The sequence below is a fragment of the Phyllostomus discolor genome, chromosome 5 (assembly GCF_004126475.2).
Source record: "Phyllostomus discolor isolate MPI-MPIP mPhyDis1 chromosome 5, mPhyDis1.pri.v3, whole genome shotgun sequence".
In the NCBI taxonomy this organism is placed as follows: domain Eukaryota; kingdom Metazoa; phylum Chordata; class Mammalia; order Chiroptera; family Phyllostomidae; genus Phyllostomus; species Phyllostomus discolor.
Genome location: NC_040907.2, coordinates 13,349,819 through 13,376,299, shown reverse-complemented (window position 1 = coordinate 13,376,299; position 26,481 = coordinate 13,349,819). Strand labels below are relative to the sequence as shown.

Below are 26,481 nucleotides of genomic sequence, written 5' to 3'. Positions count from 1 at the left end.
GGAGAGCAGGCCCGTTTTGATGTGAGTCCCAGATGAGCTCATGGCTGTGGAAAATAGTGGGGACTATTCATACTGAGGCTGGTTATTTTAGTTCAGGAGACAGGGAAGCTGTCTGCCGAGCTCAGGTCTGGGGCTGTGTGGCACTGAGTGAGTTAAATGAGCAGAAGAACCCCAAGCTCCTGCTTCCCGCTTCCCTTCCTCTTTCCTGTCTCCCGGCTCTACTGGGGGAGCTTGGGAGGAAGGCAGAGATCAGCTCCAGCCTCAGTTGACTTGAGGAAATGGGAGGAAAGGGTTAAGATGGCCCGACTTTTCACCTGGGTGGGGGGTGGGGGGAGGTGAGGAGAGAGGACAGGGACGGCTGGGGCAGGAATGTGTGATAAGATCAAAGCTTTCACCCTGCCTGGGCCTCACCTTGGTTTCACCTGAGCAATTGACGGGAATTCTCTCAGCAGGAGGAGGATGAAGAATGGTGACCTCCTGGGGGAGGAGGGTTGCAGGAGCCCCCGCCCCCTCCAAGAGGCCTCCTGCAGGCCTCAGGAATCCCTTCTCACCTTCCCCCAGTCTCCCAGAAGTCCCAGCTCTTGCCCTGGCAGATACGGAAGTCCCAGGGGCCACCTTTACCTGGCACATGCAGACTGGATATGTCCTCACCCCCACCAGCTCTCTCACCCCAGGGATCCAGAGGCTCCCTTGCGTGGCCCGTCAGCCCCCCACTAGTTAATTCTACCCGCCGTACTTTGGGATAGTGTCAGGAGGCACAGGCCTGAGTCCTGGCCCAGCCCCGTCACGTATTGCTGTGTGACCGTGGGCTGGTGGCTTTCTCTCTCTGAGCCTCCTGTCTGCTGGCAATGCTAAAACCTTTGCAGAGTTTGGGTGAAGATTAGAGATCGTGTACATCTACAGCCAGAAGAGACAGTTGATAAATAACAAGACCTATTATCTGTGATTTTCCTTTTTCCACTTCAATGCTGTCCCTTGGTTCTAGGTAAACCTGGGGGCTCAGTTCTGTTCTGCCTCCCCCCCCGCCCCGCCCCGCCACCTCCTTTGGGAAGGCCCCATCCACCCGTCCACCTTCACTTACGGGTCTTCATAATGTTGGGAGGGGGCAGGGCAGGAAGGCTTGTGGGTGAAGAGGACCTAGACGTCTGTAAGTGCCCCCCAGGCACCTGCTGGGCCATCTGCCCTAGTGATGCCCATTAGGCCTTCCTGGCCAGCCTAGATTAGCCCTGTGGTCCAAGCCACTCCCTCCTATACCAGGGGCCCTAGCAACCCAGTTATGTGCCTGGGAAGGTGGCCCCAGAACCCCCTGGTGGGGAACTGGCTCTGGGGGCACTAAAGCCTGGGCTCCTCAGTTAATGATTATTCTGGGCTGCAGGAGAGCAGGGGAGAGGGAGGCCTACCCTCCCAGCTCCTGAACCACTGGTTGCACCTGCGGTATGTCAGCAGCCTGGGTGCTCCCTGCTTTAATGTGGCAGCCCTGCTCTGGGGCACGGGGGGTGGGGGAGCAGGGAGTAGGGGCTCGGAGTCGCAGATTGACAAGCAGCCGGTGCCCCTGGTGTCCTGGGGACAGACTTAGGGCCTACAGGGTCTGAGTACAATGTACGCTAGGGTATAATGGCCTCCTGTCGTTTGGCACCAGCTACGTAAGCAGACCCTACGGTGATGCACCAGGTGAGCGAGCCTCTGTGAGCTCCTAAAAACCCCTGGGCTCCTCCTCTCCCGACCTCGGACTCTGCAGAAAAGTCTGAGCTAGAAGATGGTGTGATGGTTAGGGCTTCGGGGCAGCTGGGCTTGGCTTCCAATCCCAACGCTGCCACTTGCAGGCTGCGTAACCTTGGGCAAGTCACTTTCCCTCTCTGAGCACCATCTTCTCACCTGAAACAGGGGAATACTAATTCTTACTTTGCTGGTATCAGCAAGCCAAGGAGTGAGAAGTATTTAGCTCATAATTAATACCTGGAGAGTGGCAATTATTACTGTTGTAGTTTTTATTATTAGGAGGAAGTGAAAGCTGAACCCTAGTCTTGGCCCGTGGTAGGAGCTGAAGGATTTGGGGGAGGCAGGAGTGTGGCGAGATGCCAGGAACACGTGTGTATGGAGACGGCTGGAAGGATGGGGAGGATGGGGCTTTGGCCGCATCTCTTGGTCTCCCCCAGGCCCACCTCCGTCCTCCCTGCCCTGGCTCCTCCCTGGGCTGGGGCTGAGGCTGGTGCAGGCCAAGAATAGGGGAGGAGGCAGAACTGTTTATTTTGATACCATTAGGGCATTTTCCCCCATTGCAGCTGCTATTTTGGGAGCCTCGGAGAGCAGGGGTATGGTTAAATTAGGTAATGTTGCCCCAGAAGGAATGTGTGAAGCAGTCGGGCCCAGGCTGCAGGGAGAGGACAGTCGGCTCACTCCATATAAAATTAAACTGCAACTTGGAAAAGAGCGGCTCCAGTTGCTCTATAAGGCGAGGTGGGGGGAGGCCTCTGGAAGCTGCCGCTGGGGCGGTGGAAGTGATGGCCCCGGGCCTCTTTGGGGAGATCCCGAGCCCTCACTGGAGGCCTGGCTGACCTGGCAGGCGCCTGTGATGGGGCCGAGGGGCCGAGCTGGTGCATCCTCAGCTCCAGGCCTCTGGCTGCTGCGCAGGTGGGTGGGGCCCGGGGTGGCATGACGCCTGGGAAGGATGGATCTGCAGGCTTGGCCTCGAATCCTAGCCTTCTGTGCTTGGGCGAGCCACTCAACCTCACTGGACCTCAGCGTCACCCGTGGTGAGATGACGGTTCCAGTCCCCTGGGGATGTTTTTTAAGGATTAAATCTCTAGAAGAAAAAGGGTAGCTGACTTCTATTGAGGGCTACTGTGTGCAAGGTGCTGTTTGTTGTAACTCAGTGGGGTTGTCCATGCACCAGCAGCTTGGGCCTCACTTGGGCGCCTATCAGAAATGCAGAGTCTTAGGCCCTCTAGATCTGCGGAATCAGCATCTCTGCTAACCAGATCCCAGACCCCCAGGAGATTCCCATGCTTGTTAAAGCCACGGACGCGCCTCTTCACGTACATTTTTCTCATTTTATCTTGAAACCCACCTGCCCCTGTGACGTAGGAGTTCTTACCACTTGACAGTCGTGAGAGCTGTGGCGTGGAGAGGGGTGCCACGTAGCAACTCCATCGGCGCTCATTCTCTCCCGGATTCTGCCCCTGCTTCCCCTCTTCTGGTCTGGGCCAGGGTTGAGAGCTGCATGTGGTGTCAAAGCCCCTGGCAGGACTGGACAAAGTCAAGAGTGTCCCCTGCCTTTGAGATGCAGTCAGACTCTCTTCTCTCCATTCACCCATGGGACCAGCACAGCTGGACAGGGGTCATCTCTCCAAAGTCAGTCCACATTTCCGGTTCTCTGAGAAAGATGGGGGCAGGAAAAGGTTTCTCTACTGCTGTGGCCTGTGATACGGACGGACGGTAGCTCCTGTCCTGCAGGTCAGAGGAGGGGCGGGGGAGTCAGAGCAGGGGCTTCCCTGGGCCCAGCTAGGGTTGCCCTGCCTGTCCCTGGAATCCCTGAGACTGAGTCAGTCTGGAAGCAGGTCTTTTCAGGAGCACTTACTATGTGTCCAGACCTGGGGAAGTATCCTGAATTTCCCCCCATTCTGTAGGCTTTTTGTTACACAGAACAAAAAAAGTGTTAATATAATTTACTTAGCGCTTACGTGCCACACTGCACTCAGCACTCGATTGACATCATCTCATTTATCTAATTTCACTCTCGGTTTCCTCTTCTATAAAATCGGGATAGTTAGTAATAATACCTATCTTATGGTGTTGTTATGAGGATAATATTTATCATGTGCTGGGCCATGATGTTTGTTAAATAAATATAATAAGTATAAATAATTCCCAAAAAGGTGGGTTCTATCTGTGACCCCATTTTACAGATGCACAAATTGAGGTTCAGAGCAGGGAAGAGGTCACAGGAGTTGGGGCACAGCCATAACAATTTGAGCTCCCAAACCTCTAACCCACTATTATCATCCAATTCAACTTAGTCAATACTTGTTTATTATCCATTAGCTGCTGCTCAACATTGGGAAGTAGCTATATGTATATGATTTTAAAAAAAAAACCCAACCTGGCATTGGTCCCTAAGGAGCTTTGGTTCCAGCAGGAGAGAAGAGACATTTACACAGTGACTAGAATAAAGATCCAATCTCTTGCCTCTCTAAAAGGTAGAAATTAAGTCCTGTGGATGTGTGGAAGAGAAAGTTGTCTTTGTGGGGGCAGCCAGGAAGGCTTCAGAGTGGAGGTGGTAACTGAGCCAGGCCTTGAAGGATGGGTGAGTAGTTTAGATTGGGAGGCAGAGCAAATAGACTGTGTATGAATCTATGTGCATTTGCAATAGAATCTTGCAATAGATTCCAGCAGAAGGGAACAGCATACACGAAAGCCTAGAGGCAGGAAAATGTGCCCTGTGAGAGTGCCATCCAGCTCTCAGGAACCTCTGCGTGGGGTCTGGGGTGATGAGGTAGGGGGGCCAAGCCCAGCTTTCTTGTCATTGGAGATTCCCAGTCTGCACCGAGACTTGACTCCTCAGCCAGCTGGGATTATTCCATCCTCTTTCCGCCCTTTCTTCGTGTCAGGAAATCAAAGGCTTTTGTGAACGGCCTGTCCGAGCCTCTGGTCGGCGTGTGATAACCAGTGGAGCTGACAGCGTTCAGGCCAGAGGCAGGAGACTTGGCGTCTTGATGAACGGCAGCCTGGTCACCCGCACGTGCACGACTTCTGTCACTCTTTCCCAGAGTTGACGATAGCCTGGGTGGGCAGCAGGGCACAGCAGCCAGGCCGGGGCTCTGGTTTGGGCTCTGGCTCACCAGCTGTGTGCTCTGTGCAGGCCTCCGTTTCCTCCTTTGTCAAGTGCAGGTGGCTCCGCCTCCAGTCTTGGTTTAAGGATGGTGTCATCTACACCGTCCAAGAGAGTAGCCACTAGCCACACGTGACACTTTAAATTCAAGGTTTAATGAAATAAAGCATTTAAAAATACAAACTCGGTTGCATTACCACATTTCAGGTGCTCGATAGCCACAGGTGGCTAGTGGCTACCTTACTGGACAACGTAGATCCAGAACATTTCTGACACTGCAGAAAGTTCTGTTAGATGGTGTTGGTGTGTATAAAATGCCATGCGCACTCAGTAAGAAGTGGTTTTTGCCATTATCACTGGTTTCCTGGCCCATTTGGGAGGGAGACCCCTATGGAGCCCTGGGAGACCCCTGGGACTTGATGGAGGTGGACAGGGTTGCCCTTCTTGTGGTCCTCAGCAGCTGGGAGGTCTCAACTGTCCCCTCACCTGACGCCATGCATAATGTTAAAAAGTCCACGACTTGGCTCCATCCAGCCCACCTTCTCCCCTTAATTTCCCACTCACTCCCTTCGGCCTGTCTCTGCTTCTGTCCCCCCCATTCAGCTGCTGGCACCTGGAATCTGCATGTCCAGCCTCCAAGATTCCCATTGCCCATTCCCAGGGGGACGGGGTAGGGGAGGAGGCCTTCCCCGGCTGTCCCTGTCTCCCATCAGGCTGCCAGGGCCCCTCTCAGCAGGGCGGAGATGACGGTTTGTTGTGACGGGGGCACGGGGCAGCCTGCCGGCTCTAGCGCGCCTGTCTCTGGGCACCAAGCATGCTGTTTGCACTTGTCCGGGCCTCAGGGTCTGGCCCGGTGCCCGTGAGGGCTGGCCTGCCTTGGCACCCCTGGTTAAAAAGGCCAGTCATGGGTCAGGACACCAGGAGCTGTTCCTGGTCTGGGTTCTAGGGATGAGGGGCGTGTCTGTCACCTGGTGCTAGAGTGCAGAACACATGCCCAGCCGTGGCTGGGCCCCAGGTGCTGGGTGGGGACAAGGCCCAGGTAGGTGTAGGCAGAGCGCAGACACTTGGGGGCCCGGCAGGAGGTCACCTGGGCAGTTCAGTTTGATAAGGTCTTCGTGCCTGCAGCATTCACACCTGTCCAAGAGGACCTTTGGGTCTGAGATGCCAGGGAAGCTCAAGGTGTTATACTCTCCCCTCCCCCTTCTTTTGGCCTCCTGTCTCATCAGCTGGGAGGCGGAGGAACAGGCGTCGCTGGTCCACTGGTCTGAGTACTGAGGGCATGAAGGCCCAGCAAGGAGATTACGGTACCCTCTGAGGTCGCACAGCCAGCCTGGAGGGAGGATTACTCTGATTCTGAATACCTTGCGTGCTTTTGTCACGTTCTGTCTCTGTCCGTGGGAGCTCCCAGGGCAAAAGCCCCTGGACACTTCGCTGAGGAGGGTTGGCATCCTGGCCTTTTGACACTTGACTCCTTCTGTGACCTTGGACAAACCTCTCTGAGCCTCATCTAGAGACGGGGGATAATTGTACCTTGCTCTCAGCACAGTTGTGAGGGTTAGATAACTGGTCTTCTGGCTCTTTCCAGAGCATTCCAAGGATACTCCTGCCTTGGAGCCTTTACAGCGGCTGCTCCCTGTGCCTGGAGTGCTCTTCCCCTGTGCGTGCACCAGCGTCCTTCATACCTGCATGCCGCCTTCCCTAACTGGCCTGTGTGAAACAGCAGCCTCATGCGGCCCCTCCTTGAACCCCTCACCTTGCTGTATTTTCCTGTAGAGCATCCTCACCATCTGACCAATACCATCTTTATGGTCCGGCTGGCTCCACATGAGCAGAAAACACGCGTGGGCCATGGACCCTCTCGTGGCAGTGATTGGTTATTTCCCGCTCCTTCCCAGTACTTCTCCACACCTGACCGCCTCCGTTTACTGGGCCCTTCCTGTGTGCCAGGCCCTGTGCTAAGTGAGTCCCTTCTCGGCTCCATGGTTTTCCCAGGGACCCCATTATAGCTTTGTCACCTCCATAGCAGAGATGAAGAAGGGCAGGAGGGGCTGCAGCAACTTGCCCAAAGTGACCCAGCTGTGACATGTCAGCTGGGTTTCCAACGGGTTGGTCCTACCCCAGAGCTCACCGCATGCCGCCTCCTGTGTTGGGTTGACGGGCTCAGCTCATTCACCCACATGTGGGTTTCCGAATTTGTGCCTGGCAGGGTTGAACACACCAGACATAGGGGTGGCTCCCAATCTTTTGGGGGGTTGCCTTCCAGCTCTCTCTTCTGTAATTGGTCAGTCCCAACTGCTCTCACTGCCCCAGGATGACAGGTGCCCTTTTGGCTGGGGATCCCCAGCGGGCCAGCCTGAGACCCCAGGGGCGGGGCGGAGGACACAGTGGGGGCCCAGGTCTGTGGCCGTCCTGGGGCTGCCCGGGGGCAGGTGGACAGGATGTTCCCTCAGGCAGCAGACATTCCTGGTCAGAGGTGGCAGGCAGCAGGAGATTTACCATTTCCTTTCCTGTAACTTGAGTCCCTGGGAGGTGAATTCTCCCTGCCAAGGACACAGACTCTCCTTTGCCAGCCCTTCCTGCCATTTCCTCGCCTGGGCCTGCCTGCCCGGGGCTGAGGCCAGGCCAGAGGGGCCAGCTGGAAGTACCAGGGGTTGAGACTGGGGTCTCAGGTACTAAGCAAACCCCTGACGAAGACCCAGCTTAATGTCCCCCTCCCAGAGTCCTCGTCTGTGTGGCCCCGGACTCTGGCCTTGGGGAAGGAGGTGACACAGTGGAAGGAGGACCCTGTCCCGGGGCTGCCTGTGCCATTGGTTTTCTGTGAGACTCCTCCCTCTCTTCCTGGAGCTTCTGCGTGCCCTCTGAGCACCCACCTTCCAGCAGCACGTGGTGGGGCGGGCACTGAAACGAAACGCAAGTAGGTCAAGTCACCCAGCGGGCTGTCACTGTCACAGACGGGATTTGAACTCAGGCTCCCCAACACTGGTTGGTCCTCCTCAATGTCCTTGCTTCCCTGCTCTGGGCCTCAGTTTCCTTTTCCGATAACTGAAGGTGTTGGCTAGGGAACCCTTCCCGCCCGGACAGCCCGGGCTCCAGGGATTTGCTGGACCTTTGCAGGCAGGTTTCTCTTGAGCCTGACCTAGACTGTGGGGCACAGAATGGGAATTGTTCTCCCCAGCGGGTTCTAGAAAGGTCACCCTCTGGCTTGTGAGCCCCTGAATGGGTGGGGGTGAGAATGGGAGGGGAGGAAAGGGAAGAAGTGACACTTAAACCTCACAAGTGCCAGACACGGGGCTAAGGCCTTACGTTGTCTTGTCGAATCTTCCCAGCAGCCCGGTCCGGTGGCCACTTTTATTTCCGTTTACAGATGAGGGAACTGAGGAGGCTCAGAGAGGTCAAGTGATTTGTCCAAGGTTACACAGCTAGGAAGTTGCCAGGCGAGGGTGTCGTGGGGCAGCATGTGGCCACATATATTTCCTGGGGTGGCTTTGATTTATTAATCAAATCAAATAAAAATAATAGTCCTCCCAAAAGACTATGAACATGCTCCAGAATCTGAGTATCCGTGCGTACAAACTACGTCTCCCAGGCTGCCTCTGACACGCAGAAGTGACCCAGGAATCCTTCGTTAAACTTTGTTTCTCGACTGCTGCGGAAAATATGGTCAGTCATAATTATGGGTATGCCTGAGTTCAGAGGAGGGAGAGCTGCGTGGGCCGGAGCAGACTGGGAAGGTTTGGCTCTGAACTGGGAGTGGAGCTGAGGAGGCTGAGAGGGACCTTGGGTGGGGCCAACCAAGGCCAAGTTCACAGCCTCCCTGAATGGCCCGCAACCCCATCCATCTGCCAGGAAAATCACAAGGCCTCTCCTCAAACCCCCTTCCTACCCAGCGCTGCCCCTCCCCCTTCCCCAGGGTCTCTGGGAGAGCCCAGACTCCAGGCAAGGCGTGTTTGCCCACAGACCTTTGCCCCAGCCCCTCCCCACCCCAGGCTTCCTGGGAACTGGGTAAAGGGCTGTGGAGCCGGGCAGCGAGGCCTGAGTCCTACCCAGTGCGCCCAGCAGGGCCAGGCACCCTAGGATTCGAGCAGTTAGCAACACGAGGACTGAGATGACCCCAGCCAGCCTGCTCCCACCCTCTCCTGCAGTGGGGCCCTTGGCCCTGAGGCCCCGGCAGCTGTCAGCAGGGAATGGTGACAGAGGAAGGCCAGAGGTGACTTCTCAGCCCGCCCCTTCTCTCTCCCCAGGCCTGGGCCAGGTCCACAGCTCGTACCAGCTGTTGTCAGCAGCTGCTGAGCTTTGTTCCTGAGCCAGCACTGGGCACCGCCCTCCCCCCAGGGCATCTTCCCACCACTCTTCACAGCAGACAGCCCCTGCCCCTGGGGAGGGGGCTACTATGGGAGCAGGGTCCCATCGCTTTGTTCCTTTGATCCAACTAAGGACGCAAAGAAATGGGAAGTAATGCCCCTGTTTTTATGGAAGACAAAAACAGACCCAGAGAGGCCAAGTGACTTCCTTGAAGCCACACAGCTCCTGAGTGGCTGAGTTCAGGCTCCTGGCTCCCAGCTCACTGCTGACTCTGTTGCCTTTTCTTCAGGGTGCGTTTGTGCAGGATGACAGAGACTTTGGGGTTCCTGGGGTTGACTCCCTGCTTGGCCACTTAGTAGTTTTGGGACCCCAGGCAAGCTCCTTAACCGCTGTGAGTGGAACTCCCATTTTCTTGCTTGTAAATAAGACAATAAGAGTAACCTACCTCTTGGGATTGCGGAGCAAATTAAATGAGGAAATCCATGTAAAGTGTGCAGCCTAAGCCAGGCCCCGAATGAGATCCAGCTGTATTATCATCAAAGGGTACTAGCCGCCTGTGCACCCAGCACTGCGGGTGGCGCAATGGGGGTTACAGACACATTCCACAAATATTTATGTCAATCAGTAATATTTATTTGGCACCTACTATGTGCAAGGTGTAGAAAAAAACAGTGACACAATAGGCAAAAGTCCCAACCCTACCCCCATCTTGCCCCACGCAGGTAGCTGAGGAGCCACGACCTCCTCTCAACCACAGCAGCCTCCAAGCACTTGCGCACACACTGGTGTTATTAGCACATTTTGCAGTTGAGAAAACCGGGGTTGAGAAGATTGGTAGCAGAGGCCAGAGCCCAGCTCTTTGGAGGGTCTTGGACAATGGCCCTGCGGGCTTCCTGGAGGAGGAGGCACTGGTGCTACTATCCCACAGGGCCTCGGGGCCTGGCAGGAGAGGTGGGACTCAGACTGTATGGGACGCAGCATAGCCATCACCGTCTGAGCAGCAACAATTTCAGGAAGGTCTTGCTGAGGTCAGGGCCTCTTGTTCCCCGGGGAGGGAGGCGCAGCCAGAGCTTTAAATACCCCTTGCAGCCCAGAATAGCTCCCATTGTCTTGGCCAGCAGCTGGGGGACCCAGGAGGGTTCTGAGGGAGGCTGATCCTGGAGGTGGGGGCAGGAGGTCTGTGGGCACTTTCCTCTACGGGATGGGCGGTGTTTCTGCGAAGACTTCTCCAGTTGGCTCCCGCAGGAAGGCCTGCCCTGTGGGAAGGGTGGAGCAGCTGCCTGGGTTCTTCGTGAGCAACGTGAGGCTGAGAGGGGAGCTTGGTGGGTGGGGGACTCCCAGGGAGGGCCCTGTTCCCTGGTGAAGGTGCTCCTTTGTGTCAGCGATGTGTGTTCATTGGCTCACTGCGCCCTCGACTGTGGGCGGGCCTACCCAGGTCCCTGCCCGGGGCCTCCTGGCACCCTCGCCTGCTCTGGCTATTTCGGGCGCTGGCTGTGTTCAGGCTTGGGGAGGGATGGGTAATCCTGCCCAGACCAAGATGCTGGGGGCGCTGCCTAGACTGCCAGTCCAGCCTCCTGGATCTTTGATTGCCGTAGACTCTGACCCCGAGTTCAGCCTCCGAGGGTCATGGTCAGTGGGCCCCAAGGGGATGCTGGCCCCACTGACAAAGGCAGAGAAGGGCACCGGGCACACCTTTCCCCTCGGGACATCCCCTGCTCTCGGCCTCTGGAATAGTTGTGCTTCTTCTAAGCAACGGGTTTGTTTTTCCCTCACGGGACGCGGAATCCAGGGACTGGTCAGGTTTCCTCCTCCCCATTGGCCACCAGCAAGCTCAGAGCCGAGCAAGCCGCCGCTTTCCCAGACCTGCAGCATCTGGCACATGCCGTGTCTGCTCACCTCACCCCAGGCCCCGTCTGTCCTCTCTGCCCGAGTTTTATTACATGTGTTAATTTTCCCTTGCAGTTCTATGTACATTTTTGTAAGCTGCTTTGAGCCTTTTTGGAACAGGGTGGAGGGGGAGGTATAAATAGATGGATGGTGGTAACCCTTTGCTGGCCAGTTCCCCGCAATCCTCTCCCGCTGCTCAGTTCCGACTTGGTGATCCCCTGCCATAGCTCTGCCCTCTCTGCTGGGTGGAGTCACAGCCTAGAATTTCAGAATCCTGTTGTTCCAGAATTTCAGTGTCCTAAAATGTTGTAGCCAAAAGGAACCTTTGGAATCACCTACATTGAGAGCTTTCAAGCTTATTATTACTAGGCAGTTGAAACCCTTATTTCAATCAAAATAACAGTATTTTGATGAAATGCTATAGTATTCGGATACATAGTAGCAAGCACAGAGCATCCACCGTGCACTAGTGCTGTCTGTAGCTTTTTCCATTTTTATCGAGTCCTCACAACAACCCTGTGTGGTAGATACTGTTGTTATGAATTTTCACGCCCATTTCACAGATGAGGAAATGGAGGCGCTAGACAGGAAAAGGGAGTGACTCGCGGCCTCACAGATAACCAGCGGCTGAACCAGACGTATTCTGTAGAAGGTCAGAATGTAAAATGGAAAAAAGGTCAATTTGTTTTTACTGAAGGGAGTATTAGGGGGAGGGTGTCCAAACTACCCGTCTGCCCCCACCGTTCACCCGTCCTCTAAAGTGGCCCCCCCCAGGCTGCTGAGAACAGACTGGAAACTTGGGATCTCTGTCATCTGACAGTGGGAGCCAGAGGCCCAGGCAGGGGACCAAGGGACTCCCCCAGGACAGTGGGTTCTTAATCTTCCTTAGTTCCCTGGCCGGCCCTGCTGCCCAGGCCCATCCTCTCCCCTCCCCTCCCGCCCCACCCCCACCCCCAGTCCCAGCCTCTGCCCTCAGCCGAACTGCCGCTCAGAACACTCAGCTCCCTCCCTCTCCAGGGCATGGGTGCCCTCAGACCTTCTGCACCGTCCTAAGGGATTGGAAGTGACCTGGCGCTGGGCCACCCTCTCTGTCCCCTCTGATGGGACTCATCGCCTGAGAGGGCGGGCCGAGGCCAGCAGGGAAGGTGCGGCTCCTGCCTGGGTGTTCACCCTGAGAAGAAAACATAGCCCTCTTGCCACCAACCAGCCTGTGGCCTGGCCTGCTTTTCCTGCATCGGCACTTCGTTCCATAGGGCTCTTGTGTCTGCAGGACCCCCTTGTCAAGACCCCAGTGGGGGTGGGTCACATCTTACCTCCAAAGCCTTACTCAGGGAGAGCTAGCTGGGCAGCTAGCTGAACAAAGGGGTGTCCTGGGGGGGTGCCCCCAAAATGGGTTCTGTGCAACCCTAGTCCCCTGAGCTCTGCATGGAGGAAGGCTTCCAAGTTAAGCAAGTTTGGGAAACACTAACTAGTCTCCCCGTTCCCTCCTCGTGGTGCTGGAGACATCAGGGCTCAGGGAACCGGCTCTGCTTTGTGTGAGCAGCCTTTCCCAGACGCGTGTGTCTGCAGCATCCTCCCCCGTAACTTTCCTGTCCAGCGTTACTGTCCCTGGAATGGACATTAGTCATGAGGAAGGGGGACAGGGGCATTCCAGAAGAGGAAGGGGCCCTCCCTCTTAGTTTCAGCTCTGCTGCCCACAGGCCTCTGGTCAACCATGGGCTTGGCCCGGCCTGCCCCTTCCTCCCCATCCAGGAAGCAGATGGGGAAAGCCCTGGGGGGGCAGGGGGAGCTGGCCTCCTTGGCCACAGCTGCTGGGTTGCTGTTCCAGTCTGTTTTTTCCTGTTGCCGATGCCCGCGGGAGCAAGCAGGAGTGGAGCCATGGAGGCTTGGCTGCCTGGCTGCCTTGCGCAAGGCCCTGGGGGTGGCCAGAGCCATGGCCCAGCTCGCCTCCCAGACCCCTGCCCATTCCCTGGGATGCTGGTCTGGGCAGCTGGCAGCGTTCTTCTCGTCAGTGACCGTGGGCTGCTTCTTGTCTCCCCAGAGATGGGCCTTCCGGCTAGAAAGCCCCAGGTCCAGAGATGGCAGGAGGAGGGCTCAGGTGACATAGAGTTTCCAGGCTGGAACCAGGAGTCCGTCTGGCTTTCAGTTTCATTTCTTCCCACTCTGTGATCATTGATGTCACCTTTCTGAGCCTCGGTGTCTTCATTTGTAAAACCCCATTCATTCGTTGGTCAATTTAACAAACATTATGGAGCACCCACTGTCTGCCAGGTACTTTTTAGGTACTAGGGATGCAGCAGTGGATAAAGGGGACAAAGTCCCTGCCTTCGTGGAGCCAGTGTTCTTGGAGGGGGGACAGATGATAAGCAGGTAAACGTAAAATGGGGTTAAATGTAGGAGATGCCATGAAACGGGACGGGAGGTGACAGAGAGCTAACCGTGATAGATTCTGGACCTGGAATGTGGTCAGGGCAGGCCTCTGTAAAGGTGACGTTTGAGCAGGGGAAGAGGAGAGAGCGTATGTGTCCCAGGCTGGGGGTGCAGCAAGTGCAAAGGCCCTGAGGTGGGAGGGGCCTTGGTGTGTTTGAGGACAATTGAGAGAAACGTGGCAAGGAGCAGGGAGAGCGCAGTGGGAGAGAGGAGGTTGGAGAAATGTGTGCAGGCAGGCCACACAGGACCCGGGTGGCCACAATAGGGGCTTTTTTCTTCCAATCCTTTGGCAATGACCCTGGTGGGTATAGACAGCTCCAGCCAGGTTGGTGTGGCCTTGGAGGCCCACAGACACACCAGCACTCCACAGCAGGGCCACCCGGGAGCCAGAGAACCTGAGAATGGCACCAGGCCTCGGGCAGGAGGCAGGCACGTGAACACCGCAGGCGCTGTTGGCACCGACCGTGCTTAGAGGATAATATTCAACCCCTGGGGATCTTCTCGCCGGGTGGCCCAGCCCGGAAGCCGTTCCTGCTTGGCCACCTCCATCGCCTTAGCGGCACCTGGCAAACGGGTGAGGCAGGGTCATTTCCCAGTGGCTTCCTGCTTCCTCCCTGAGAGCTGGCCGGCTACTCCCTCAGCCCCAGGGGAGGCCCATTCTTAGGGTGTCTTTGGGGGCAGGAGGAGCGTGTGGGGACTCAAGGGGGGGGCTCGGAGAGTTGGGCATGACGACAACGCGACCAAGGGGCAACGCTCTGATGGAAATGAACGTTCAGAGCTGGCCCCCTCGATCCTCTGCCACCTGGAACACCGCGTCCCACTGCGCCGAACTTCGGGTCTCTTGACTCGGCCGTGCGCTCTCCCGCCTGTGGGCCCCGGCCTGCGCCCTTTCTTCTGCCAGACGCACACCCTGTTCCCCTTCCCCACCCTACTTGGGTGGAATCATCTTTTGGACCCAGATGAATTGTCATTTCCCCCCCGGGAAGCCTCCCCCATACTCCCAGCCTGCCCCGGGGGAGGGGACCCTCCTCTGGACTCTCCCAGGCCCCGTCCTTCCTCTGCAGAGCTCTCCACACACAGTGTTGTCACCAGCGGGTGTAACGGTATGTCTGCTCTGGGAAGACGGAGCTCTGTGTCTGCCTGTTTCCCGGTTTTATTCCCAGGGCCCCGCACATTGTAGGTGCTCCATAAGTAAAGGTCAAAACCACTTGAATTGAACCTTATGGGGCAGGTGTGCTGGATTATCACCCCCCACACCTTTTGTTTTTTACAGAAAGCTGAGGCAGCCTGGAATCGGGGTGTTTGAGCAGAGTCCACCCTCAGCCCCACTGGCTGCCTCTCTCCGAGCCCGGGGGAGCAAGTGCTCCCGCAGGGGCAGGCCGTTCGGTATGCACGCCGGCCGCAGGAGAGGGGCCTTCAGAGCAGAGAGCACGTCAGGTCCACCTGGGAAAGGGCTGGGCGGGTTCAGAGTTCTCCGGCCACGCTTTCCAAGTTTGTTCAGTCAGTCAGTCATTCACAATGGCAGACTTGTCAGCGTGTCCGCAGACACTAACTGAGCGCCTGGGGTGTGTTTTCTGTTCCAACGCTGCAGCGAGGAACAACACTCGTGAAAATCACTGCCCAGCACATGTTGTGGGGACTCACGGCAGTTTGCTAGAAGGGAGGGGTGTCAAGGAGCTTGTCGAAGATCCGTGATGAGTTCGGGGCAGAGCCGGGGCAAAGAATCCCACACCCCAGCTGCTGGCTCCCGTGGGGTCTGTTGAAGGCCCCGACGGGCCCTCAGTGTCCCTCCAGGTCCTGGCTGGGATGTGGCCCCTCCAGGTCCCAGGCCTTAGTATGAGTTTATAGAGGGCTGGGGTCAGAGCTTCCAAGCTAGCCAAACACAGGAGAGGGGGCCCTGCTTTCACACTGGATGCCTGTTGCCTTCGCTGTGTGGTCTTGGTCAGGCGACTTGACTTCTCTGAGCCTTGTATCCTTCTCTGTAAATTTGGGGAGTGCCGGTGTCTGCCTGATGAGGCTGTGGATTTCCGGGAGCTAAGCCTTGCAAAGACCTTACCTCAGCATGAGCCCTTGAGGGGCCTCAGCCTTTCGCCTAATTTTGGGATCCTTGTTTTCCCAGCCAACTGGCTGGCGAAGCTCCTGCCGCCTTGGAAGCCTGCGTGCGGGGAGCTGGCGGGCCTCCCGAGCGGCACGGGCAGCATAGGCATGCCAGAGGAGGCCGTGGCCACCTTCTTTCCGGCCCGGTGCCCCTCTCAGCCTGCCAGGGGATTAAAGGCCTTTTGGCCTTTGTGTCTGAGTCTCCCACCCCTGGCAGTTTGCACAACAAAGTGCTGCCCCAACAGATTCCTTCCCCGTTGTCGTCTGCTGCCTGTGGACAGGCTGCTGTGACCTGTGGGTGGGGCAGGGCACCTTGAGCCTCTCTCTGGGGCCTGGGCTGTAGCAGTGTGGAGAGAGCACAGCGGGGTTACATGGGAGCCTGCACCAGAAAATGGGGTGGGGGCGGGAACTTGCTTGGGTTCAGTGTCCCAGTGAATCGGGGGCTGTGGGTCCGAGCATCTGCCGGCCCCTCTGCCATGCACAGGGGAGGGGCCGCCAAGGCAGAGTCTGTGCTGGCAGGAGGCAGGTGGGCAGGCAGGGCCCGTTTGTCCCGCACCCCCACACTGCCTCTGGATTTTGATGGGGTGAGCTCACTCCAGCCCAGATGCCTGGAGCCCTGCCTTGGGCAGCTGCAATTGCCCTGGGGACCGCAGTGCTCAGACCCTCTGTCCAGCTGTGGGGGTGGTGGGGGGTTCAGCCTCAGGTCCGGGCCATGGAAGGGAGGGTGGGCTGGCTGCCCAAGGCATGTGAAGAATGTCTCTGGAGAAGCCTGAAGTTGAAGTCCTTAGTCGCTCCAGAGGCGGCATCAGAGCGGGCAGACAACTTGAGCCTTGGAACTAAGCTTTGTGGTCACCCCCAGCCAGTGCCCTGCCTGTTCGGCTGGCGCAGCGCCTGGGCAGCAGAGCCAGACCCCTCCCTCTGTCCCACACCTGGAGGCTGGCCCTAAGCCTGAGCCCACCCCCCACGCTCCCGTGAATCACCTCGTGACCTCTCATCCCCTCACCTCTACCCCGTACCCGCTACGTGGTACCACTTCTAATGCTTATTGAACACTGCACACAGGTACCATCTGAGTGCCTTGTAAGCTTTGATCCCATTTACACAGAAGCCCTTTTCTGCGCCTCACTTTCCTCATCTACAAAATGGAAATGACAATACAAGCTCAGTTTCTTCATCGAAACCCTTGGGATCAGATGTGTTTTGGAATGCAGAAGTTCTCCAACTGGAGAAAGGCGACATAGAGCACATGCCAGCTGCGATAGGACATCCTCAGGAGAGTCTGAGGCAACACCCCGAAATAAAACACATTAATATTGCTGCAGCAAAGTGTGTGACGGTTCCCCCGAAGTGGAGTGCAGGAGCTATTAATAGCTTCATGTCAGTTCAGGTCAGGGCTCGGCACCAAATGAGCTCGTCATGAACTTATTGCAAACACGCGCACACACACTGCTGGTTTTCAGAGCCCCTTGGATTTCCCTTATTGCAAACGAGGGGTGGTGGCCCTGCAGCCACTCAGCGCACCCCGGTTGCTGAGGACTAACTGGGGGGCCCGGAAGAGAGTCTGACTGTTTTTATTGTCATCTCTGCACGGTGCGGCCATCTTCCAACAGCTCGGATTTCAGCAGCTCCAGAAGAAGCTTGTAACCTTTGCAGAGCCTGGGGTCCTTGCTACAAGCTCCTTTTCAAACCCTATGTCCTATATCTGGATCTGTACCTCTCCCTGCACCCCAAACCTTGTCTAACTACTGTGCCCTTCTCTAATGGCTCGACCTTTACCCCCACACTTCCTTCCAGCCACCCTTGCCTCCCTCTTTATCCTTACCTAGGCTACGAGAGGAGGGCCCCCGTCTCTGTCCTTTGTCCCCAAGCACCTCTGCAGGACCTGGAGCTCTATGTGCACCCTCTTCCTCACCAGGAGGCCTGGACACAGCCCAGCCTCAGGGAGCAGGTGTTTCCCAGAAGTCCTTTGTCTGTCTGGTACACCATCTCCCCACCCCCAACCTCTCTTCTGTGCTCGTTGCCCAGGGGGCAGGGGAGCTACTCTGCTCACACCCCCATCCCAAGCAGTTGTTCTCAGCACACTAGAACACTCTGCTGACCTTGGCCTATATGAGTCAGCCGTCCCCACTTCCCTCTCTGTGCCTGGCTCCTTCCTCTCCGGCCCAGGTCTGCCCTCTGGACTCCTCCTCTCTGGCCTGCCGTCCAGCTTCAATGCCCATTTGAAGTCCCGGGTTCCTCTGGGAGGAAGCCGGATTCCCTCCCAGCCGGACACGTGCTGGAAGGCAGGAAACCTGGGTGCTATTTCTGCCTTTGACCTTAAAGTCTCCGACAGCCCTCCTTGAGACTGTAGGGTCTGCTGCATGGGCCCAGGCTGCTGCCAGCACATGCATCCCGTGTCCCTCCTGGGAGCTAGTCAGGTTGGGGATGGGGACCAGCCAGCCCTGGGCTTCCTGGCCAGCCCAGCCCAGCCCAGCCTAGCCCTGCCTTCTTTCCTGGTGAGCAGAGGGCTTGGGGTCCTAGGTCAGTCCTGGCTCTGCCAGACACTCACTTGTTTCCTCCTCTGTGAAAGGGAGCCATTCACATCTGCTCAGCCACCTCAGGGGGTCATTGTCATGGTCAAATGGCCTTGAGGCTGAGGGAATGCTCTGTAAACTGAAATGCAGTGTGGCTAGAGGCTTTGCAATCGGGACTGGCAGTGACCTCGGGAGTCCCCGCTGCGGTGAGTTCCAGCTCATTGCACAGCCCTGGTTACAGAGGCTGTGTATGCAGTGCCGGGAGTTTAGCCACTGGTGCCAGACCACCAGGGTTCCGGCTCCAGCTCTACCGCCTGCTGGGTCTTCCAGCAGGTGCCCTGACTCTGCTCCATGTCCTCCTCTTTACAGCGGGGCTGTGTAACACCTATAACCTGAGTTAACACATATGAGTCCTTAAAGGAGTACCTGGTGCATAGTAAGTGCCCAATAAATCAGCTCTTCTTATTCCCCAAGCAGACCTTGGACTTCTCAGGTTTGGATCCAAGTTTCCATCTATGATCAAGTCCCAGGCTCTTTCGGGCTCTTTCCGAAGCCTCTTTCCGGTCTGGCTCCATCTTCCCTTCCAGATGTGAAATGCAGCTGCTACAACCTTTTGATCTTCAGCTTTTCTCAAGCGAAGTCTCTGCTCTTGCTGGCTCGGCCCTTGCTACAGGCCCTGGTCTGACCCCGGAGCCGTGGGTCCTGGGGAGGGGGCTGCGAGCAAGCGCGGGTGGACATGTGGAGGGCCCATTCCCCCAGGTCCCCGGGGTCCGGGGCTTCTGTCCAGGCCTGATTTGCTCTGGATTTTCTCTTCTCTCACTGCAGATATGTATTCCTGGCTTTTTTTTTTTTTCCAAGCTGAACCTGACTTTGCTATTTCTGGTCCAGTCCCAAGCCCCACCCTGGCTCCTCCCTCCCTGGGAGAAGCTCTGGACCTTGCTCGCCAGGGTTCTCCTTTTCCAGACAGTGGAATGGTATCAAGGGGGTGCCAGGAATCCCTGTGCCTCGTGCAGCCCTCCTGGGCCTGCCCTTGCATGGAAGGAGGAGGACGTGGCAACGACACACAGAGACCCTCCTCAGGTGGGGAGTTGCCCTGAGTGCCCCGCTAACCTCAGAGGCTCAGTGTCAGTGCCCCTGCACCAGCCCTCGCCCCACACTCCCCTTAGGTCAGAGGAGGAGGGAGAACCCCTGGTAGGGGCTGGTCCTGTGATTCTTAACCAGCGAGTGTCAGGATCCCCTGAGTATGCACAACTGTAACCCTCTGACCTGGGGTGGAATGAGCCTGACTCAGTGGCTCTGGGAAGCGGCCCAGGAATCCATGTCTCACCACCTCCTGGGGGTTCCAAGGCTCACTGCTGGATGCGGACCTCATGGCCCAGCCCAGAGGCTCACTGACCACCTTTGTCCAGAGGGAGAGGGTGAGGAGGATGGGTTTGCCCATGGATTTTGTGGGCGAGGGGCCTTAGGCCAGAGCAGAGGATGAAGGAGGCAGTGCGGGCCTCACGCAAGGCTCGGTAGCACCACAAACACAGAGATGCCCAGATGGCCCTCAGCCCCTGCCTCCAGCAGGCGCCTGGCCTAGGAAGGGAGATGCATATAGACTACGGTGGGGGGGAGGGGGGGTGCACCCCCCCAAAGCAAGTCATCTTCAGGAAGCCGCTAGAATTAGTAAGTGATGACATGTTTTTGTCCACTCAGTTATTCATTCAAGTATATTATTCATTCATTCAAGTATTTACCGAACACAGAGGCCGAGAAAGTAGAAATGATTTCATCACCATCCCTGCCTTCAAGGTTCTTCTTCTCTGTCCGTGGAGGTGCGGGTGATTACAGAATGAGTCCCAGAGGGGTGCGGGTGCCTTGGAAGGGCAAGGAGTCGGGACAAAGTTTCCCAGAGATGTTCTTCCTCTTCTTTTTATTTTAAATAAATGTTATTTATTTATTTGTAGAGAGAGGGGAAGGGAGGGAGAATGAGAGGGAGAGAGACATCAATGTGTGGTTGCCTCTCGAGGGCCCCCTATTGGGGACCTGGCCTGCAACCCAGGCATGTGCCCTGACTGGGAATCAAACCAGTGACCCTTTGGTTCAAAGGCCAGCACTCAATGCACTGTGCCACACCAGCCAGGGCTGAGATTTTTTTTTTTAGTCATCTGTACTGAGGTATAAATTATATACAGTGAAATGTACCCATCACTTCAAGGGTACAGTTCAGTGGTGACAAGGAGGTGTATGTATCCAGGGAACCATCTGTCCGAAGGGCTCCCCTGTACCCCTTCCCAGTCAGCCCCGCCCCACCGCTGGGCCCAGGCCGCTACTGGTCTTTCTGTCGCTGCGGATTAGACTTTTTGCCATAGACTTCCTTCCATATAGCAGGGAGTCTTTTGTGTCTGGCTTCTTCCATGTAGTGGAAGTGTTAGAGGTTCATGCATGTTGCCATGCCTATCTGTAACGTGTTCCTTTTTATTACTGAGCAGTTCAAGGAGGTGATCTTTCGCTGAATTTTGGAGGATGGAATTGAAGTTAGCCAGAAACAAATTGACATTAACCAGATAAACAAAGGGAGGAAAGGTATTCAGGCAGAGAGGCCAGTGCGAGAAAAGGCCAGGGGCTTCAGGACACGCAAAGTTGCGAGGCAGGGAGGGAGAGAGACAGCCCGTTTCTTAGATTTTTTTTTCTTCTTCTCGGGTCTCTCTTCTGCCGTCACCGCCTTGTCTAGCCAGTGAGGACTGGGTTTGGTTTCCACAAGCAAGACCACTTCCTTCTGGCCAGCCTGGGCTCCCCCGATGGGGCCAAGGCCAGGGCAGGGCACGAGAGGCTCCCGCCAGGCCATCTGGAGCGAGAGGAGCATTACGGGGCCACAGCGGACCCCTGCATGCATGTGTGTCAGAGAGGGAGGGCTCTGGCGTTTGTTCCCTGGGGTTTCGCTGGGTTTGTTTTCTTCTAAATGATCTGGTAAAACACCTTTGGAGCTTGTCTAAGGGGAAAAGGCATTCAGGGCCCATAGCCACACCCGAGAAAGGCAGGTGTGATGGGTGCTTTTGCTCCGCCTGCAGGGTGCAGGGTCTGAGCAGCCTCTCTCAGAGTTTGTGCTGGGCTCAGCAGAGCCTGAGGTCACGTGGAGTTGACACCAGGCCAGTCCTGCCCCTGTTCAGCCCAGCTGCTGGGCTCCACCCGGTCCTGCCCCCATTCAGCCCAGCTGCTGGACTCCACCCTCGCTTCTGCGCAGCCGAGTCTGTCAGTGCAGCAGAAGGTGCCAGAGCTAATTCAACATGGCTGGGATGTGTTCCCTGTGGCCTGGAGACTGGAAAGCCAGACTGAGGCAGAATGAGGGGGCCAGTTCGGCCAGGTGGGGAGCTGCTGTTGGAGGCAACAGCTTCGATGGACTCACCCTCACTTTCTGCCTCTGTCCCACATCCACGCGGACCCTGGCCACCCTTCCACCTGCCTGTGTTCCCATCTTCACTGGCCCGGGTCACCCTTTCCCTGCCCGTGTCTCCTGTCCACTGACTCATGTCCTGGATATCTCCTGCCTTCTCCAAAAGAAGAAGAGTCACCACTTACCAACGTGATTTTAATTGTATTGCCTGTTTATCTGAGGATTCATGCAGACTGGGAGAATTTGCAGGGCTGGGCTCTGCAGCCTCAAGGGGCGGATGGGGTTTGGGGGCGCTGAGTCAAAGGTGGTGGTCCGGTCCCAGCCTGACTCTCTTAGCCAAACCACATCTGACCTAACCACTGCAGGGCTTTGGAGTGAGACTCTGGGTACCCCCCTGAAGGGACAGGAGGGGTCCTGGGCTTGGCAGCGGCTGGAGAGTGTGACACAGTTGTCTGTGTGGTCTCTCACAGGTGGCCCTTGCAACGAAGGCGTACGACGGCCTGTCTCTGCCCGAGGACGCAGAGATAGTCACGGCAGGCCGGACTGGCTGGGGCTATTCGGACCTATCCGACGACGAGGACTTGCTGGCTGATGAAGCCTCCGGAGGTGGGCAGAGGGTTCTGGAGGCTGGGAGTGGGGCGGGCGGGGGGCCGAGTCGGGGTTCCCCCCACCGGGCCTTAAAGTGACCTCAGGAAACTTGCCCAAAGTGGTGCCTGAAGAGGCCGGGGGAGGAGGTAACAGCTGTGTTTCCATGACCTTCCCCACTGTGTGCCCGGAACAGTGCCTGACACCCAGTAGGTGTGAACTAAATATTTGTGGTTGCTGAATGAGTCTGTCTTTTGCTTGCAGATGACCTGGGCAGCGGGGAGGAGGGCAGCGCGATCTTCCAGATGGGTAAGTCGATGGGGCTGCCCTGTAAGCTTTGTCCCGCACCCAGGAAAGCCCTGGAGCAGGTCTTTCTAGCCACGGAGGGCCCATTGCTAGAGCTGAGGGCCCTGAGGGCTCCTCGGGCCTGCCGTGGAGGCGGGCTTGCCCTCCTGAGTGACAGTCATGTAACCTGGCTGGCAAGTGCCTGCATGGTCGGGCATGGCTAGGCTCTGTGTGTGTGCCTGTGCCAGGAAATGCCTGGTTCTGTGATCAGAAGAGGCTGGGCGCATTCGCGGTGGGATGGCCACAGATAGGAAATGCCTGGTTCTGATGGGGACTGGAAGTGAGCTGCTCAGCACTCAAAGCAAAATTCTCACTTCCCAGGGCAGCTCCGCTGTGGAGGTCTTCCGCAGAGCCCTCTCGGGGACTACTGCAGAGCTGGGACCCCGGCGGGAGTGGGCAGTCAGAGGGGCTCTGTGGCCTGGGGCATCCGGGCAGGCCCACACAGAGCTGACAGCGGGAGGAGAGTCAGCTCCACCGGAACCTGGGAGGGAACCCTGCCTTAGGTCAGGCCACCTCTGGGGAGCCCAGGGTTCCTGGGATGGAGAGAGGGCTGGGCTCCACGGAGGGAAAGGAACCAGGAGCTCTGTCGGCTGCCCGTTCTGCCTGCACCCGAAGTGCCTGGCCAGAGCCAGGGCTAGCCCAGCTCCGACTCCCTGCTTCTTCCCACCCTAGGATTCTGGGGAGAGAAAGAGCTCCCTGGTGACAAGTCCCAGCAACTCCATGTAGTTCCTACTGACCTCTGGGAGCCAGTGCTGGGCACTCGGTGATCAGGGCCAAGGATGGGACGCTGCTTAGGCTGACCACTGGTCAGCCCCATAGCATCCAGTGCTGCCCACATAGGGCAGGTCCGGCCTGGGCCTCTCTAGGACCTCCCTTTGGCTGGCATCACAGGGGATCCAAATGCCAGAGGGTGGCGTCCTGCCTAGGCCAGTGCAAATAGGAGGGAGGGCCCATGGGCGGGATAGTCTGACTACGACCTCCCAGCACCTGGGACTCAGACACTACCTGGACCTTTCCACACTTAGGTCTCTGCAGGGCTACAGGATGCCAGGGAGCTGGGCGGGTCCCCGGGAGTGGGTGTCAGGGGGCCCAGTGCACACAGCTCACACCCCAGAATGGCCTGAGCTGGCGCATCCCTGGGAGCTGCCTTCTGCCAAGCCAGGCCTGCCTGCGGAGACCCTGGTCCAGTCCACCCTGTCCATTTGGAGTATCTGTGGACCCTCCCACGGGGCTGCCCACTGCAGCAGCTCTGCCCACGCTGGGTTGTTTACCAGCCCATCTCCCCCCGTGAGAAGCAGCTGTGAGGGCAGGAGAGGCCAGGGGTGGGGGAAGGGAAGGGATGAGGAGTAGCAGCTGGGAGGCCTGGGAGCAGAACCCCTTTCCCCATGGCTAGGGCTGATCCGTGGGAAGATGTAGGGCCTTGGACCTTCTTGGCCCAAGCCCTGGCACCAGCCCGCTGCCTTTGGGGCAGGTCCACAAAGCTGAGCAGAATCTCAGCCCGGAAGGCAACTGGTGTGTCTCCGATCCCTAGGGGCTCAGCATGCCTGCCTCAGCCCTGCCCTCTCTGGGCTGACTGTAATAAGGCCGCCCCTGGCCCTGCCCCGCACCTGGGCCCTGGCCCAGCACCAGGCCCTGGGCTGTAGCCCCAGAGATGGCCCCTCCCCTCTCCTCTTTCCTCTGACTGGCCTGTGGTCCCCCAGGCTCTGCCCAGCCCTGTCTCAACCCCCCTCCCAGATGCCTCTCCTTGAGAGCCCCCGCCACCGCCCCTCACCCAGTTCCCTACCATCTTCTGACTTTGCTCTTTGTCTTTCCCACTCCTGTCTGTCCCGCTCTGACACCTGTCTCCATGTCTGTCCACTCCCCTCCTGCCCTGCCTGCGCTCTCTCCTTTCTGCGGTGTCTCCTCTGTGCCTCCTCCTTCTGTCTCACCCTGTGTCCCTCCGTCTTTCCCTGGCTTCCTTCTGCCTTTGTCTCACCTCTCCTTCTCCCCCCGCCCCCACCTTCTCTGTTTCCATCTCTGGGGCTCTCTCTCCAAATCTCTGTCGTTTCCCCCCTCTGTCCGCTGTCTCTCTTTCTTCACGTCTCTGGCTCTCCCCACCTCCCTTGGTGTCTGTCTCTCCTCCCTTCCCGCTTTCCGGCTCCACTCTGCAGGCCCTGGGCCACGCCTGGGCCGCCCTCCCATGGCTGGCATGATGGTCTCGGAGCCTGGTGAGGCATCTCCTCTCAGTAAGTGACCCGCCAGCCTGGTGGGCTCATTCTCCCTCTCCCTCCCCACCCTCTCTCCCAGCTGTCCCTCCTCACTCCTTTTCCTTCCTCTTCTCTTCCTGCCCAGCCCGCACTTTGTCACCCCTGAGCCTCAGGGGCACCTTCCTGCAGGGTATGGGGGCCAGGCCAGGCACCGCTCTGCGCCAGCTGGCCCTCCTTCTTCTCCCCCTCCCTGGCCAGGACACAGTGAGGCCCCATCTGGGTTCTCAGTCTGAGCTGAGCGGGCTGGGCCTGGTGTTGTCCCCATGGGGTGCTGGTTGGGGATGGGTGTGGCAGCCTCTCGGGGAATAAGGCCCTGGAGTCCTGGATGCAGCTCGTGTCCACCTAAAGGACTGAGAGGGAACCAGGGCTGGGGTTCAGGGGCCTGAGTGCATGTGGAAGTTCTGGGGAGCAGGGAGTGAGCACGGGGAGTAGGCGGGGTAGCCCGCATTCCCCACCCCTGCCTGGGTGTAAGGCAGCTTTGGGCCTCCCGTCCATCCGACCGGCCTCTGGCCCCAAGTGAACTCTCCAGATGGGGTCAGAGTGAGGGCCAGGAGGGAGAGGGCTGGCCCGGGCAGGCACCCAGCGAGCACTCCCAACATCACTCCCTTCCTTCCAGCACCCTCAGCTCTGGGAGCTGGTTCCCAAAACAGACAGGCCTCACCTGCCCCAATCCTCAGGCATCAGCTGCAGCGACACATTCCAGGGTGGAAGAGGGAAGGGCGTGCCCTGACCTGCCTTGGTCTGGAAGAAAGCCGGGGGTGGGGTCAGGCTGGAGGGTCCGTGCCCTTCCCAGGCCCTAGTAGAAAGGGGCTTTGTGGAGCCCCAGCCCCTCCCCCAGGAGTGGGCACATTCCTGGGCAGAGGCCTGGCCTCCTCGCCCTCGCCATGCTGTGGGGCTGAGGCCAGGGGCCAGGGTGGGGGGGGGGGACTCTCAATGGGCCTCTGTGCCCACTCACAAGGGGCCTCTGTGGCCAAGCTCGTGGCCCCCATACTCCCGCCCCCAGAGCCCCGCCTGCCCGGCACCCAGGAGCCCAGCCCGGCGTGGTCCCCGTGGCGCAGAGCGGACGGCGCTGCCCTCACAGACACCCTCTCTTGGTGCAGGAGTTGAGGTTTACTCCTGTACCTTGCTTGGCCGCCCACCCCTGCCCGGGCTTGCTCAGCCCAAGCGTGCAAGGGAGAGGGGCCTGGTTCTGGGCGTGTGGACACCTGTGAGCCTAATGGGGTGAAGACAGAGGAGGACAGGCCTTGTTGTCAGGTCTGGTGCTGCTGCCCCTGCCACCTACATGCTGGTCATCTGTCACCTCTCTGAGCCCCTTCTGCCTCAGGGACACTGTAGCTGCTGTTCTCCCCGAGGCTCCCTCCCTCCGAAGCTTCCCCTTGGAGGAGAGGCCTGCCGTGGCCCCCCTGGGAGAGCAGCACCCTCCCCCATACGTTTGTTGCATGCTCCTTCTCCTCTCACTAGAAAGTGGCCACTGTGGGGATGGGAATTGTCATTTGCGGAGTTCACCGCTATGTGCCCTGGCCCTAGAATACCACCTGGCATGCAGTAGGCCCTCGATATAGAGCTGTTAAAGCAATGAATGCCCCCCTCTGATGGAAAAAATGAAACCAAATTCATTCCTCGGTTCGCCATGAAGACCCCAGGGAATAATGACAGCTAAGCCGTGCAGCCCCTCGTACGTGCCAGATACTGTTAGAAGCACTTAGCATTTGTTAATTTATTTACCCTTCACAACAGCCCTCTGGGGGGGGCACACTACTATTGCCCCCATTTTACAGATGAGGAAACCGAGGCTCAGTGAGGTTAAGTAACTTGCTCAAGGTCCCAGGGCTGGAAGTGCCAATTTTGCTGCAGAGGCTGAGCTTTTAATCA

At 57.7% G+C, this 26,481-nt stretch overlaps 1 protein-coding gene across 13 annotated transcripts in view; it reads left to right on the top strand.

Annotated features, from left to right (window-relative positions):
- HSPG2 (heparan sulfate proteoglycan 2) overlaps positions 1 to 26,481 on the top strand; it is a 96,364-nt gene that overhangs the window by 10,347 nt on the left and 59,536 nt on the right. For all 13 annotated transcript variants that reach the window (XM_036025496.1, XM_036025491.1, XM_036025489.1 and 10 more), the window contains exons 2-3: positions 21,904 to 22,039; positions 22,283 to 22,327. In XM_036025496.1, coding sequence (XP_035881389.1) covers positions 21,904 to 22,039; positions 22,283 to 22,327 — 181 coding nt within the window. The remainder of the gene's footprint in view (positions 1 to 21,903; positions 22,040 to 22,282; positions 22,328 to 26,481) is intronic.